This window comes from Eretmochelys imbricata, chromosome 6, assembly GCF_965152235.1.
Source record: "Eretmochelys imbricata isolate rEreImb1 chromosome 6, rEreImb1.hap1, whole genome shotgun sequence".
Classification (NCBI taxonomy): Eukaryota; Metazoa; Chordata; order Testudines; family Cheloniidae; genus Eretmochelys; species Eretmochelys imbricata.
In genome coordinates this window covers 21,084,469-21,101,521 of record NC_135577.1, presented here as the reverse complement: position 1 = coordinate 21,101,521, position 17,053 = coordinate 21,084,469, and the positions used below count along the sequence as shown (strand labels likewise).

General features: G+C 47.0%; 1 protein-coding gene across 3 annotated transcripts in view; it reads left to right on the top strand.

Annotated features, from left to right (window-relative positions):
• Positions 1 to 17,053, top strand: part of C6H11orf24 (chromosome 6 C11orf24 homolog) — a 64,826-nt gene that overhangs the window by 41,444 nt on the left and 6,329 nt on the right. For all 3 annotated transcript variants that reach the window (XM_077818186.1, XM_077818187.1, XM_077818188.1), the window contains one exon: positions 11,291 to 11,542. In XM_077818186.1, coding sequence (XP_077674312.1) covers positions 11,386 to 11,542 — 157 coding nt within the window. In that variant the 5' untranslated portion in view covers positions 11,291 to 11,385. The remainder of the gene's footprint in view (positions 1 to 11,290; positions 11,543 to 17,053) is intronic.

Here is a 17,053-nt window from a genome sequence, read left to right as displayed (position 1 = left end):
CTGGGGCTGATGCAGTGACATGGATCAGAAGTCATGTGTGGCAAGAGGGACTTCAGGTAGCTTAGCAGAGTCGGGGAAACTAAGTGTCTCTGTGCTTATGGGGCCAATAGTTACATTAAGCTAATGTAACTGTTTCTAGCCTTTAAGTGGTTTGTCCACCAGGGAAAGAATTGTGTACCATAATAGAAATACCCAAGAAGAATTTTCAGAGAGATGGGGTGCTCTCCTGGAAGTATCTGATCTTATTAAGTGCATGAGCCTGGCCCCACTTCTTCTCTACCCACTTCCTTCCCTTTCTGTCTCTATTCCCCTCCCCTGAATTATGCTTCTATTCTTCCTTATTTTAATAATTTTCTTTAACGAGTTGGATGTTATAAGCAAATTTGTTTGTAAATTGTATAGTTCGAATTGATTTATATTTTAACCATTTTCTATATAATTCAGTGTTTAAAAGAAAAGGAGGACTTGTGGCATCTTAGAGACTAACACATTTATTTGAGCATAAGCTTTCGTGAGCTACAGCTCACTTCATGTTTAAAGTTATAGCTAAGATTTGATAGCAAATGGCTAATATATTAGGAAAAGTTTTTTTTTTTTTTTTATTTCCTGTTTTAAAAAAGTAATAAGAGGGCAAAAAAAGCAGGGCTTATTCCAGCTGCTTACCTGTGCATCACATCTACGTTATGGGTCTGTGGGTATGTCTACACTACGGAATAAGGTCGAATTTATAGAAGTCGGTTTTTTAGAAATCGGTTTTATATATTCGAGTGTGTGTGTCCCCACAGAAAATACTCTAAGTGCATTAACTCGGCGGAGTGCTTCCACAGTACCGAGGCTAGAGTCGACTTCCGGAGCGTTGCACTGTGGGTAGCTATCCCACAGTTCCCGCAGTCTCCGCTGCCCATTGGAATTCTGGGTTGAGATCCCAATGCCTGATGGGGCTAAAACATTGTCGCGGGTGGTTCTGGGTACATATCGTCAGGCCCCCGTTCCCTCCCTCCCTCCGGGAAAGCAAGGGCAGACAATCGTTTTGCGCCTTTTTTCCTGAGTTACCTGTGCAGACGCCATACCACGGCAAGCATGGAGCCCGCTCAGGTAACCATCACCCTATGACTCCTGGGTGCTGGCAGACGTGGTACGGCATTGCTACACAGTAGCAGCAACCCCTTGCCTTGTGGTAGCAGACGGTACAGTACAACTGGAAGCCGTCATCATGTCCGAGGTGCACCTGGCCACGTCGGCTGGGAGCGCCTGGACAGACATGGGCGCAGGGACTAAATTTGGAGTGACTTGACCAGGTCATTCTCTTTAGTCCTGCAGTCAGTCCTATTGAACCGTCTTATGGTGAGCAGGCAGGCGATACGGACTGCTAGCAGTCGTACTGTACCATCTTCTGCCAGGCAGGCAGGAGATGAGGATTGCTAGCAGTCGTACTGTATCATCTTCTGCCGAGCAGCCATGAGATGTGGATGGCATGCAGTCCTTCTGCACCGTCTGCTGCCAGCCAAAGATGTAAAAGATAGATGGAGTGGATCAAAACAAGAAATAGACCAGATTTGTTTTGTACTCATTTGCTTCCCCCCCTCCCCTGTCTAGGGGACTCATTCCTCTAGGTCACACTGCAGTCACTCACAGAGAAGGTGCAGCGAGGTAAATCTAGCCATGTATCAATCAGAGGCCAGGCTAACCTTCTTGTTGCAATAAGAACGATAACTTAGGTGCACCATTTCTTATTGGAACCCTCCGTGAAGTCCTGCCTGAAATACTCCTTGATGTAAAGAAACCCCCTTTGTTGATTTTAGCTCCCTGAAGCCAACCCTGTAAGCCGTGTCCTCAGTCGCCCCTCCTGGCGTCAGAGCAACGGCAAACAATCGGGCATCTGAGAGTGCTGTCCAGAGCAGTCACAATGGAGCACTCTGATGGGGCTAAAACATTGTCGCGGGTGGTTCTGGGTACGTATCGTCAGGCCCCCGTTACCTCCCTCCCTCCGTGAAAGCAAGGGCAGACAATCTTTTCGCGCTTTTTTTCCTGAGTTACCTGTGCAGACGCCATACCACGGCAAGCATGGAGCCCGCTCAGGTAACCGTCACCCTATGTCTCCTGGGTGCTGGCAGACGCGGTACGGCTTTGCTACACAGTAGCAGCACCCCATTGCCTTGTGGCAGCAGACGGTGCAATACGACTGGTAGTCGTCCTCGTCATGTCCGAGGTGCGGCTGGGAGCGCCTGGGCAGACATGGGTGCAGGGACTAAATTTGGAGTGACTTGACCAGGTCATTCTCTTTTGTCCTGCAGTCAGTCCTATTGAACCGTCTTATGGTGAGTGGGCAGGCGATACGGACTGCTAGCAGTCGTACTGTACCATCTTCTGCCAGGCAGGAAAGAGATGAGGATTGCTAGTAGTCGTACTGTACCATCTTCTGCCGAGCAGCCATGAGATGTGGATGGCATGCAGTCCTTCTGCACCGTCTGCTGCCAGCCAAAGATGTAAAAGATAGATGGAGTGGATCAAAACAAGAAATAGACCAGATTTGTTTTGTACTCATTTGCTTCCCCCCCTCCCCTGTCTAGGGGACTCATTCCTCTAGGTCACACTGCAGTCACTCACAGAGAAGGTGCAGCAAGGTAAATCTAGCCATGTATCAATCAGAGGCCAAGCTAACCTCCTTGTTCCAATAAGAACGATAACTTAGGTGCGCCATTTCTTATTGGAACCCTCTGTGAAGTCCTGCCTGAAATACTCCTTGATGTAAAGACACCCCCTTTGTTGATTTTAGTTCCCTGAAGCCAACCCTGTAAGCCGTGTCGTCAGTCGCCCCTCCCTCCGTCAGAGCAACGGCAGACAATCGTTCCGCGCCTTTTTTCTGTGCGGACGCCATACCGAGGCAAGCATGGAGGCCGCTCAGCTCACTTTGGCAATTAGGAGCACATTAAACACCACACGCATTATCCAGCAGTATATGCAGCACCGGAACCTGGCAAAGCGATACCGGGCGAGGAGGCAACGTCAGCGCGGTCACGTGAGTGATCAGGACATGGACACAGATTTCTCTGAAAGCATGGGCCCTGCCAGTGCATGCATCATGGTGCTAATGGGGCAGGTTCATGCTGTGGAACGCCGATTCTGGGCTCGGGAAACAAGCACAGACTGGTGGGACCGCATAGTGTTGCAGGTCTGGGACGATTCCCAGTGGCTGCGAAACTTTCGCATGCGTAAGGGCACTTTCATGGAACTTTGTGACTTGCTTTCCCCTGCCCTGAGGCGCATGAATACCAAGACGAGAGCAGCCCTCACAGTTGAGAAGCGAGTGGCGATAGCCCTGTGGAAGCTTGCAACGCCAGACAGCTACAGGTCAGTTGGGAATCAATTTGGAGTGGGCAAATCTACTGTGGGGGCTGCTGTGATGCAAGTAGCCCATGCAATCAAAGATCTGCTGATATCAAGGGTAGTGACCCTGGGAAATGTGCAGATCATAGTGGATGGCTTTGCTGCAATGGGATTCCCTAACTGTGGTGGGGCTATAGACGGAACCCATATCCCTATCTTGGCACCAGAGCACCAAGCCGCCGAGTACATAAACCGCAAGGGGTACTTTTCGATAGTGCTGCAAGCTCTGGTGGATCACAAGGGACGTTTCACCAACATCAACGTGGGATGGCCAGGAAAGGTGCATGATGCTCGCATCTTCAGGAACTCTGGTCTGTTTCAAAAGCTGCAGGAAGGGACTTTATTCCCAGACCAGAAAATAACTGTTGGGGATGTTGCAATGCCTATATGTATCCTTGGGGACCCAGCCTACCCCTTAATGCCATGGCTCATGAAGCCGTACACAGGCAGCCTGGACAGTAGTCAGGAGCTGTTCAACTACAGGCTGAGCAAGTGCAGAATGGTGGTAGAATGTGCATTTGGACGTTTAAAGGCGCGCTGGCGCAGTTTACTGACTCGCTTAGACCTCAGCGAAACCAATATTCCCCCTGTTATTACTGCTTGCTGTGTGCGCCACAATATCTGTGAGAGTAAGGGGGAGACGTTTATGGCAGGGTGGGAGGTTGAGGCAAATCGCCTGGCTGCTGGTTACGCGCAGCCAGACACCAGGGCGGTTAGAAGAGCACAGGAGGGCGCGGTACGCATCAGAGAAGCTTTGAAAACCAGTTTCATGACTGGCCAGGCTACGGTGTGAAAGTTCTGTTTGTTTCTCCTTGATGAAACCCCCCGCCCCTTGGTTCACTCTACTTCCCTGTAAGCTAACCACCCGCCCCTTCTCCCTTCAATCACCGCTTGCAGAGGCAATAAAGTCATTGTTGCTTCACATTCATGCATTCTTTATTCATTCATCACACAAATAGGGGGATGACTACCAAGGTAGCCCAGGAGGGGTGGTGGAGGAGGGAAGGAAAATGCTACACAGCACTTTAAGCACAGCACTTTAAAAGTTTACAACTCTAAAATTTATTGAATGACAGCCTTCTTTTTTTTGGGCAATCCTCTGTGGTGGAGTGGCTGGTTGGCCGGAGGCCCCCCCACCACGTTCTTGGGCGTCTGGGTGTGGAGGCTATGGAACTTGGGGAGGAGGGCGGTTGGTTACACAGGGGCTGCAGTGGCAGTCTGTGCTCCAGCTGCCTTTGCTTCAGCTCAACCATGCACTGGAGCATACTGGTTTGGTCCTGCAGCAGCCTCAGCATTGAATCCTGCCGCCTCTCATCACGCTGCTGCCACATTTGAGCTTCAGCCCTCTCTTCAGCCCGCCACTTACTCTGTTCAGCCCGCCACCTCTCTTCCTGGTCATTTTGTGCTTTTCTGCACTCTGGCATTATTTGCCTCCACGCATTCATCTGTGCTCTGTCAGTGTGGGAGGACAGCATGAGCTCAGAGAACATTTCATCGCGAGTGCGTTTTTTTTTTTTTCTTTCTAAGCTTCACTAGCCTCTGGGAAGGAGAAGATCCTGTGATCATTGAAACACATGCAGCTGGTGGAGAAAAAAAAAAGGGACAGCGGTATTTAAAAAGACACATTTTATAAAACAGTGGCTACACTCTTTCAGGGTAAACCTTGCTGTTAACATTACATACATAGCACATGTGTTTTCGTTACAAGGTCGCATTTTGCCTCCTCCCACCGCGTGACTACCCCTCAACCTTCCCCCCTCCCTGTGGCTAACAGCGGGGAACATTTCTGTTTAGCCACAGGCAAACAGCCCAGCAGGAATGGGCTCCTCTGAGTGTCCCCTGAAGAAAAGCACTCTATTTCAACCAGGTGACCATGAATTATATCTCACTCTCCTGAGGATAACACAGAGAGATAAAGAACGGATGTTATTTGAATGCAGCAAACATACACTGCAATGCTTTGTTCTACAATGATTCCCGAGTACGTGTTACTGGCCCGGAGTGGTAAAGCGTCCTACCATGAAGGACGCAATAAGGCTGCCCTCCCCAGAAACCTTTTGCAAGGGCTTTAGGACTACATCTAGGAGAACCGCAAATGCCAGGGCAAAGTAATCCTTTCACATGCTTGCTTTTAAACCATGTATAGTATTTTAAAAGGTACACTCACCAGAGGTCCCTTCTCCTCCTGCTGGGTCCAGGAGGCAGCCTTGGGTGGGTTCGGGGGGTACTGGCTCCAGGTCCAGGGTGAGAAACAGTTCCTGGCTGTCGGGAAAACCGGTTTCTCCGCTTGCTTGCTGTGAGCTATCTACAACCTCCTCCTCATCATCATCTTCTTCGTCCCCAAAACCTGCTTCCGTATTGCCTCCATCTCCATTGAAGGAGTCAAACAACACGGCTGGGGTAGTGGTGGCTGAACCCCCTAAAATGGCATGCAGCTCATCATAGAAGCGGCATGTTTGGGGCTCTGACCCGGAGCGGCCGTTCGCCTCTCTGGTTTTCTGGTAGGCTTGCCTCAGCTCCTTCAGTTTCACGCGGCACTGCTTCGGGTCCCTGTTATGGCCTCTGTCCTTCATGCCCTGGGAGATTTTGACAAAGGTTTTGGCATTTCGAAAACTGGAACGGAGTTCTGATAGCACGGATTCCTCTCCCCAAACAGCGATCAGATCCCGTACCTCCCGTTCGGTCCATGCTGGAGCTCTTTTGCGATTCTGGGACTCCATCATGGTCACCTGTGCTGATGAGCTCTGCATGGTCACCTGCAGCTTGCCACGCTGGCCAAACAGGAAATGAGATTCAAAAGTTCGCGGTTCTTTTCCTGTCTACCTGGCCAGTGCATCTGAGTTGAGAGTGCTGTCCAGAGCGGTCATAATGGAGCACTCTGGGATAGCTCCCGGAGGCCAATACCGTCGAATTGTGTCCACAGTACCCCAAATTCGAGCCGGCAACGTTGATTTAAGCGCTAATTCACTTGTCAGGGGTGGAGTAAGGAAATCGATTTTAAGAGCCCTTTAAGTCGAAATAAAGGGCTTCATTGTGTGGACCGGTGCAGGTTTACATCAATTTAACGCTGCTAAATTCGACCTAAAGTCCTAGTGTAGACCAGGGCTGTATGAGCAGCAACATCAATGTCTAACCAGTGCGTAATGTAAACAGGGCCTTAGCAAATCCTAAAAGGAAAGCAGGAGCAGTTCTCTTGGAACAAGACTAGATGGGGCTCACGAGCTGCATTTCTCTAACAGGTCTACTCTTGCCAAGTCAGTCTCAGAAATATTTCTAACCAGCAGGAGGGCTGGCCAGAGTGTGAATTCTTGGCTGAGGCGTAATACCTGCTTGCACATAGAGAATGTGGTGCTGCATTGTCTTCTTGAGCTGCAGCTTGTAGCAGAGCATGCAGCTAAAATCAGAGGTGGTTTCCCCTTTCCCTTGTAACTTCAGACAATTTAAGCGTGTTTGCAATGAGCACAAAATAGCACCTTTCACCAGAACAAAGCTTTTGCATCTCTTGAGCAGGCTCGCAGTATAACTGGGATAGATTGTTGATATGTGCAGAATTTTAAGGCATTGTGACTTTGGATACCTCTACACTGCAAGTGCTGCACCACTGTAGTGTAGACAGTTGCTGCAGCAACGAGAGGGGTTTTTCTGTCACTGTAGTAAATCCATCCGCTCAAGAGGCAATAGCTAGGTCAAAAGAAGAATTCCCCCGTCAACCTACCGGTGTCTACACTGGGCTTAGGTTGGTTTAGCTACGTTCAGAGACATAGCTTGGTTTTAGGAATAGACCAGACCTGTGTGCCCTACAGATAGGGCTCCCAAGTTCTGTTCCTGCTTCAGTCACTTGCTGTTTCACTGGACTACTGCTCTATTGGCTTGAGCAATTGGCATCACGTCTGTGCCTCAGCTTCTTCCACTGTAAAATGGGGATAATCAGACTTACTGACCTACGTCCTCATAGGCTGTTGTGGGGATTTGTTTAGCTATCGACTTTAATAAGGCTTTTGATACTCTCTCACATGACCTTCTCATAAACATACTAGGAAATATAGTCTAGGTGAACGTACCACAAGGTGGGTGCATAGCTGGCTGGAAAACCATACTTAGTAGTTATCAATGGTTCACAGTCAAGCTGGAAGAGCCTATGGAATGGGGTCCTGCAGGGGTCTGTCCTAGGACCAGTTCTATTCTGTATCTTCATAAATGATTTGGATAATAGCATACAGCATACACTTACAAAGTCTATGGAGGATGCCAAGCCAGGGGGAGTTGCAAGTGCTTTGGAGGACAAGGATTAGAATTTAAAATGATGTTGACAAACTGGAGAAATAGCCTGAAATAAATAAGATGAAATTCAGTAAAGACAAATACAAAGTACTCCACTTAGGAAGGAATAATTAATTGCACAAATGCAAAATGGCAAATAACTGGCTAGGCAGCAATACTGCAGAAAAAGATCTGGGGGTTATAGTGGATCGCCAACTAAATGAGTCATCAATGTAATGTTGCAAAAAAGGTGAATATTATTCTGGGATGTATTAGCAGGAGTGTTGTAAGCAAGATATGAGGAGTAATTCTTCCATGCTACTCTGCACTAATAAGGCCTCAAGTAGGAGTAGTGTGTCCAGTCCTGGCCACCGCACTTTAGGAAAGAGGTGAACAAATTGGAGGAAGTCCAAAGGAGAGTAACAAAAATTATTAAAGGTCTAGAAAACATGCCCTATGAGGAAAGATTGTGAAAAAAAATTGGGGTTTAGTCTGGAAAAGAGAAGACTGAGGAGGGATATAACAGTCTTTGAATACATAAAAGGTGGTTTTAAAGAGGAGGGTGATAAATTGTTCTCCTCATCCACTGAGGACAGGAGAAGTAGTAATGGGCTTAAATTTTCACAAGGGAGATTTAGGTTATACGTTTGGAAGTTTTTCCTAACTGTAGGGGTTGTTGAGTATTGAAACAAATCACCTACGGATGTTTTAGAATCTCCATCACTGAAGGTTTTTAAGAACGGTTAGACAAACACCTGTCAGAGATGGTCTAGATAATAGTTAGCCCTGACCCAGTGCAGGGGACTGGACTAGGTGACTTATTGAGGTCCCTTCCAGTCCTGCATTTTGTTGAATCTAATCCCTTGTGCAAGGTTCTGAAAATGTAAATGACCAAGAAAAATTAGCACCCGGATTCCACAGCCCCAGGTGCACTGTAGCAATATATGGATGGGTACAATGAGCTGGTAAGCATTGGTCAATGCTTTCTCAGAATCCTCAACTTCAGAGATTCTCAAACTGTAAGCATGGCACTGATTGGAGAGACTCATTGTGTCGATGGCTATAACAGGATGCCGAGGAAACCTCCTTTCTGACTGGACAGGAAGATGGTCAGATAATCCTCCTCTATGGTATGCCCACTCTCCACACACACCTTGTTGTGGAACAAGCTTGCATTTTTACAGAGAGCTCCAGCTGAGGAGTCATACCTGCCTGTGAGATGTTTGTGACTTGCTTAAATGAGGAAGGAGGAGGGTGGCTCTGAAAGTCCTGTAGGGAAAAGCCCTGGAAGCATCCAATCTAGTCCATGCTGAACTCTTTGTAAGTACAGGCTTACCTCCGAGACTTCAAGTTCTGAGGCAGCAGAATCACTCCAGTTACAAGGTAAGGGCATGATTCATCCAAAGTCTACTGAAGTCCATGGTAACTTTTCCACTGACTTCAGTGGGAACAGGTATTGGACAAGGACCTATTGTTCTTGCTAGGAATGTGGGAAGGGACATTGCCCACTTAATTGCATATAGAGGAACAAAGTCTGCTAGACTACGAGCAGTGTGAATTTGGTCCACTAACCGCTGGGGCAGTGTGTGATCTCTTGGGGTTTCCTGGGTTACCTGGACTCACAGCTCGATTTGGAATTAAAAGGAATTTTTAAATTAACCTTTGGAATTGGCAGGAAACTGAAAGCTGCACTGAACCAGTTGTTACCTGAATGTTCTTGGGCAGCGGTCTCCAACCTTTTTATGCCCAAGATCGCTTTTTGAATTTAAGGGCAACCCAGGATCTGCCCTGCTCCTTCCCCAAAGCCCTGCCCCACACACTCCATCTCTTTCTCCCTCCGCATCACTCGTTCTCCCCGACCCTTGCTCACTTTCACTGGGATAGGGGTTGGGGTTTGGGAGGGGGTGCAGGGTCTGGACTGGAGCTGAGGGATTCGCAGTGTGGGAGGGGGCTCTGGGCTAAGCTTGGGGCAGAGGGTTGGGGTGCAGGAGGGGGTTCAGGGTGGGGCTCTGGGAGGGGGCTCTAGGCTGGGGAAGGGGGTTGGGGTGCAGGAGGGGGTACAGGGTGCTGGCTTAGTGAGGGGGCTCAGTTCTGGGGCTTGGGGTGCGGCCTTCTGCTGGGTAGCACTTATTGCTAAGGCAGGCTCCCTGCCTACCGTGGCCCCATGCCACTCGTGGAAGGGGCCAACATGCCTCTGCAGCCCCTGGAGGGGGCACGGCGCGTGGCTCCACACGCTGTCCCTCTCTGCAAGCACCGCCCCTGCAGCTCCCATTGGCCACAGCTCCCCGTTCCTGGCCAATGGGAGCCGCGGGTCCGGTGCTTGCGGGCAGGAGCAGCATGTGGAGGGAGACCCCAGCTGCGCTGGCCGCGTCCAAGAGCTGCATGGGGTCAGAGCAGGCAGGGAGCCCATCTTAGCAGGAGCCCCACTGTGCTGCCAGAGATCGCGATTGACGGGGAGATCCTCTAGGGTCTATCGCGGTCGACCGGTTGGTGACCACTGTTCTTGGGCATTTCCTGACATAAAAGCAGGGCCAGTTTTAGGCATGTGTCAAGTGTACAGATCCCTGTACTCTTCTCCTGTCCTGCCAAGTTGACAGAACTTTAGCAGGACTAGGTACCCCTATATCCAACCACAGTGGCCATGTCCACTCTCCCATGTTTCCTGTGGGGCTCGTACGTCAGCGTGAGACACCCACACGTCTTGCTTGACGTGGGCCTGTAATGTGTAAATGTCGTCCTCCCATCACAAAGGCTGCAAACTGAGAGAAACTTGAGGCTATGTGCAGTCATCCTCCCACATAAGCTGTGCTGTGTCTGTAAGGAGTGATGAAAACCATGGGTTTAAACTTTGGGTGGGTTCTGACACCTGACCTGAACTGTGGTGCTCAGCTTAGTCTCTTTGCTATGCGTGTGACATGGTTTTTCTTTTAATTTCACTGTTTTGAACACTGCCTGCCAGCCTGTCTGACTCTAAAGCCCCAATTTAGCAATGTGCAGCTTTGTACCTGGATTAGCCTACTTCCATAGGTTTGATGTTGGTTTGGGGTATCAGTTAACATCTTGATACATCTGCTGGAATTAGTTCACACGTTTTCATCTCATCACCTTTTTCATATGGTTTGTGGTTGACTCCCGCTGTGCTATTCCAGCCTCTGCATGATCTGCTTCAACAGTGGTTGGACAAGCTCCCCCAGACACGATCAGAATGACATAGGGAGGAATTTGTTACATTTTCAATAGCTCTTTCATGTCTGTGTGGAGTATATGTTGTGCATGTGTGGGCCTTAAAACGTCTTGACTTGGGACCTTTGGAAACTTAGTTCCTAAACTATGAGCTGCAGCTTCTGTCTCGCGTGGTTTTCAGCATGATCCAGTGTGTAAAGTGCTGGACTAAGGAGATCAGAATTGTAGTCCTTGCTCTGCCACTGACTGACCTGTGTGACCTTGGGCAAGTCACTTCTTACACCCTCTGTCTACCTGTTTTTTAATCCGTGTAATGGAGATAATGATGGTTACCCTCCTTTATAAAGTGCTGTGAGATCTATAGATGAAAAGGAGTTAAGAACTATTTAAATCTTTTAATGCATCCTCTTGATCTATCCTATCTATTTTTTTCTTTTTTTTTAATATTTCCGTTTGACAGATATGTCGCTTAGGACCCGAAGGTAATTGGCAAATGCTTCTCCTGCACAACCGGCTCTAGGGGAGAATAGTGTGATTCCAAGGCCAGCCTTCAAGATGTGGACTGCTGTTGTTTTTTTCCTGTTGATTTCCCTGGGCATATCTGAAAACAGAATTTCCACCTTAAAGGAGAGAGGCACTCGGGTGATACGAATAAACCGGCTGAGCAGTGAAAAGCATTGCAGACGTGCTTGTAGAGGCCTATCGCTTTCAGGTGAGCTGGTCTTCCTTTAGCATAAAATCTGTCTGGGTTTCCATGTTCTTAAAGGGCTCTTCCCCACCCCCCACATTTCTCCTTTTTACTCCATTTGTTTACAAGCATTTATAGCTATGGCTTCTGTGTGCAGTTCTGTGGTGGCTCAATAATTTCTGACAGCTTTGGTTTAAATTGAAAACAGAGCAGCCATTTCCCAGGGCCTTTCTAGCTTCCATAAGAAGCAGCGTGCGTGAGTGCTGATAGTGTGCGTGTGAATGGTGTGAGGTCACTTTACTCTATCAACGTACCATGCAGCCAGATGTTAGTAAGCGAACCTTGCTACAGCAGACAGCTGTGCTGGTTGAGCAATCTTAGTTCACTGATCTTCACACTTCCATGTTTTCTGTCTTGAAAGAAGCTAGTTGCTTAACCCTTCACTAGCTTGGCTGAGACTTGATAATTTAAAGTGACTGACTAGTGATATTTTGGGTGCATAACTTGAGATGCCGTAGGTTTTCAGAGGGTGGGTGCTCAGCATTTTCTGATCGGTCCCTTTTGAGGTGTCTCCATTTGGGCCCAAAAAATCACTTTTTTGAAAATTTTGATCTCTGTAAAGTCAGAGCAGTGCTGCAGTGTGTGAGCTACTCACGTGTTCCTGAGAGGGTTTAGTTCAGCTTCCATAACATATGGATTCCCTGGCATGTCAGGCCCTTGGGGAACATAAAATTCTGAGCATAAAATGCATTTTCACGAATGTGTGGCTTGATGTGGTGTTTGTTGTTTTTTGGGGTTTTTCCCCCTTCCTCTCCCTCAAAGGTGTCAGGAAAATCAGGCCATTTATTTAGGCGTGTCACAGGCTGGCTGGCCCTTTCTAATAAGCTGGGCTCAGCCTTGTCTGTGATATCCAGCATATCCCCCAGAATGATGGAGACCTGATGAGTGACCCCAATGGTAGGATATTGGGGAGAGGCCGACTACTGTGAACTCAGTCTAGAGGGGAGCCAACAGATTTCCCTCTCTGGGAAGGGTTTGGGCAAGTCAAGCTGGAGGAGACCCACAGGGAGCAGGTCAGGCTAATGTTTCGGGGGCGGTGAGGAGAAAAGAACTGAGAAAGGGCCTGCAAGGAAATCCCTGATGGAAGCTGTTGGAGTTCCTGGGGAGTGTGGGGAAACCTGCTGGGAAGAAGCCACATAGGAGAAGCTCTGCAGGGCTCAGGAGTAGAGAACTTCAGTGTAGCCAAAGAGGGGCAGAGGAACTTCAGGCCAGAGAACTTCAGTGTAGCCAAAGAGGGGCAGAGGAACTGTTAGTTTGGATATTAATTTGAACTTTCAGGGTAACCAAATGTCCAGCTGCAGGAAGATTGAACTTCTAATTGACTTGACTAGAGGCCAGGCCAGGCCATGGAAGATTTGAACAGAGACAGATCATCACAGGGTCCAGGAAGTGGCCACTGGCTGGGCTGGGTGGGAGGTTCTAAAGGCGAAGTCCCTGCAACACCCTAACACCAGGAGGCGCTGTGGCACAAAGAGCAACCACTTACAAGGTTCTGATCTTAAGCCCTAAAGTTGGAAAAATTTGGCCTCTGCCCTTCCAGCTGTCAGCCTGGGGGGCCACTGCACCTATATGCTGATTTTATTGATTTACGGAGCACCTGTTGCTCCTGGAGTCATGTGATTATATGAGAATCCCAGTTTCATTGAAAAAAAAAAAATTCTCCCTCATGGCTGCAGAGAAAAGCTGGCAAATGTGAATCATAAGGAAAATACTAAATTCTGAATCTCTTTATTTTTTAAAACTTTTTGTTTGTTTGTTTGTTTGTTTTTAAGCCGGTCTCCTGATTTTTGAATGCTTGGAGTTTGCAGTACTTTCATGTGCTTAAGTGCTTTTCTGAATCAGAGCTTTGGGGAAGGGTTAATCCATCCAATTTTGTAAAAACCATTGGTGCCATCAGAGATGTGCTGGTTTGGTATCTCACATGAGACTGGCACAGTTTGACCCTGGTCATGGTAGACGCAGGATGGATGGTTTATGTCTCCAAATTTCTCAGTTGCCTTTGCTCCTGCAAGAATGTACTATGTGTTGAAAGATTATCGGGAAAGAAAGGAATGAATCCACCTTCCTTTTCATTGGTTATTTTTAAGGATATTACTAGAGCTACATATCCAAAATACATCTCTTGTTCTATGCTTCTACCCTCCCCAATTAAATTTTATTTTTATTTTTTTACTCACTCCCCCCCCCCCCAAAAAAAACCCCTTTGTTACAAATGGATGAGGGGAGCACAAGGTCATAGAGTTTAAGACCAGAAGGGACTACCCGATCATCTAGTCTGATCTCCTGTATATCACAGGCCACCAACCCCACCCAGCAACCCTCCTCCCCACCAACCCCAACAACTAAAATTAGGCCAAAGTGTTACAGCTCTCCAAAGACTAAACTATTGGGTGCCACAGGCAGAGAATAGGAGGGGTCAAGGTGCACCGCTGCCTGAAGCCCTTGTAATGGCAGAGAATTGAGTTAGTGAGAGAGACCTAGATAATTCTGGTAAGTCACCCTCACTCACATGCTGCAGAGGAAGGCGGGGGAAGAAACTGTGATCACCACTAATCTGATGGGGGAAATTCCTTTCTGACTCCAAAAATAGTGATCAGTTAGATCCTCAGTACCATCTTAAAGCACTGTCCCACTCCGCCTAGTCTCTCTCCTCTCCAGCTGTGGCCATCTCTGATGCTTCAGAGGAAGACCAAAAAACCCAAATCCAAAATACATTGGAGAAAGGTGTGGATTCCTTTCCTGACCCCTACTTAAGCCCCGAAATATGAGATTTGACAACATGAAGGTATCAGTCTGTACTGTTAGGCCTGGTCTAAACTAGAAAAGTTATACTGCTATAACTATGCTAGTTCAGGGGTGATTTTCTTTTACCTATATAGTTCTATTGTTATAAGCCCTAATGTGGAAGCAGTTAGACTGGTATGAAGGTGATTTACACTAGTATAGCTTATTCCCCTTCTCATATGGGAATAAACTATACTGATCAAGCACTTTAAACCAATACAGCTGCATCTTCACTGGGGAAGAGTTGCTACTGGACTGTAAACTCTTTGGGGCAGGGACTGTCTCTTTGTTATATGCTTGTACACTGCCTAGCACAAGGGGTTTAGGCTAGTGCCTCCTGATGCTACCATGATGGAAATAATGATGGAGAAATCTCTCATCTTTTGGCAAGGATACTGAGGCCTGGAATTCCCAGGTACTGGACGAGCAAAACCAATGACTCTAGTGGGAGGGATTGGTATTGGGAGGGGATTGGCTTGTGTATGTTGCACAGTTCTGGAAGTTTTCTTTATCTAGCTAGAAACAGGGAATACTTATGTGTTTTGGAGCATAAGATTTCAGGGAATTTCAATCCCCAGCTTGCTGAGAAGAGCAGAGCTAAAGTGTCATAATTACTGGACATTCTACCCAGTACAGGAGAATGGAGGGACAGCATTAGCATGTCCACGCAAGTCAGCATCCTTGCTCTCCGCACACCTGCAGGCTTTGTTCCTGCTTGTCTGCAGAGATCTTCACAGTTCTGTTCCTTGTCTCAGAGGCTGAGATTTTTTTTAATATATATATATATATATATTGTGTTTAAAAAGTCCATCCTGTGGAGGGCCAGATCTTGGGTCCTGCCCCCTGCACGATTCCCTTTAAAGTATCTTTGAGTGGTTTTTCTTTGTCCCATTTTTTTTTTTTTTTTTTTTTTACCTCCAGTAACTTACTAATTGAGTATACAGACATGGTAGAAAATATGTTGTTGGGTATTAGGGGCTTTTTCCTCCTCCAAACACAGGTATTACAGGATTTGTGATACCAGTTCAATACAGTTAGCCTGGTATTCTGCGGTGCTTCAAAGGCAGGTGATAGGGTAGGACTGGGAAACTTACACACCTGACCAATTGTGCACGTAATGTATGGGGTGAAAAATTCCTTCCTAACCCCTGCCACGATCAGCTTCTGCCCTGATGCATGCGATTTGATTATAATTTGCCATGCACTGCGGGTGTGTTCTGTCCTATACAGCTGAACTGAAGATGTCATTTCTGGCCCAAGTGGCTTAGAATCTTAAGGGCCTGACCCTGAGAAGCGCTGAATGCCCCAATCACCAGGCAACTCAGGGAAATTCCACTAGGCTGTTTTCTGAGCTGCCGAAGAATGTAAAGGCTTTTTCCCCCCCTCCCCACAAGTTAAGAAATTTTCTAGATGCTTTTTTTTTATTCTCAGGTAATGTAAATGGCTTATTTTTATAATTTCAGGATTGCCATAGTCTTAATCCTTGGTGAGGACCAGTGGCTTTGGGGATAACTTTAAACAAAAAACACACTACATGCAGCATATGATTGCTCTTCCCCCTGTTCACACTTAATGTTTTTAAGAGTGTATGAAGGTGAATCACTCCGTATACCACTATGTATGAGTTACTCCTGGCTGGATTCTATGCCAAAATATTCAAAAATCTGCTTATTCTATTTGTCAAAATAATGCAATATAATCACACCAGTTTCAATTGTTTTGGTAATTTATTTAAGCTACAATACAGAAAAAATCACAAATATTCAGCATTTCCTAAACACATGAAAGTTAAGTTACAAACACTTGGTAACTAATACCCTGCATTCCAGTTGTAATTCTGGATTTTCATTTAAATTACAGAACACCAAACCGCAAATAAAAAAAGACAAAAATGTCATTTTAAATTGCTCAGACTTTCACACATGAAAGTCATATAGTTTTGCTAATCGTTGTCCTGGACCTGGCTGGGCACTTTGGGAAGTGCTTGGTTCTGATTGTCCTGACACTTTATTGACTGCTTGGTAAATGTTCTATTTGACCTCAAAGTCTTTTTTCTTTTTTTTTTTAATGGATAAGTAAAATAAATCCTGCTCTGTAATCTAACCCCATTGTGCTACTTTGGCACAGGAAAAAAGTGAGAAAGCACATAGACCTTCCTAGCTGAGGATTCCCTCACTATCATTTATAATAAGGCTCCTTTACATCACTCTGGCAATGTAAGGGCCTTAAACCTTTAACAGGTTTTATGCTCCTGGGGCAATTGACTGAGAATGGAAACCATTAACTAACAATAGGAATGTTAACAGTGTTACTACGTAGGCAGGCTGCTACATGTCTGCCTCAGAGAATGAGGTCAGTTAACTCAGGCAGACTGCTACATTTCTGACTCTTGCTTGCCTCGTGCATAATAAAAAGCTCTACCCTTCAACACCAGCTAGCTGTAGTAGCACGCAAGAGGGACAGAGGCGCTCGCGCGCTCTCTCGCTTGTTGGCATGTAGGCCCAGCCCACCCCCAGGGGTGCAGAATTCTGTCAGGAGTAATGAGTATAGTGTAATTGGCTTCTGACTGACCAATTGGACACTGCCTGACTAGTCCCTTGTGACTCTGTTCCAAGCACTCCCCATTTTCTGGCTAGCCATCCTGTACAGTCTCCTCCCACGTTCACTTGACTATATTTTCATTAGATCACT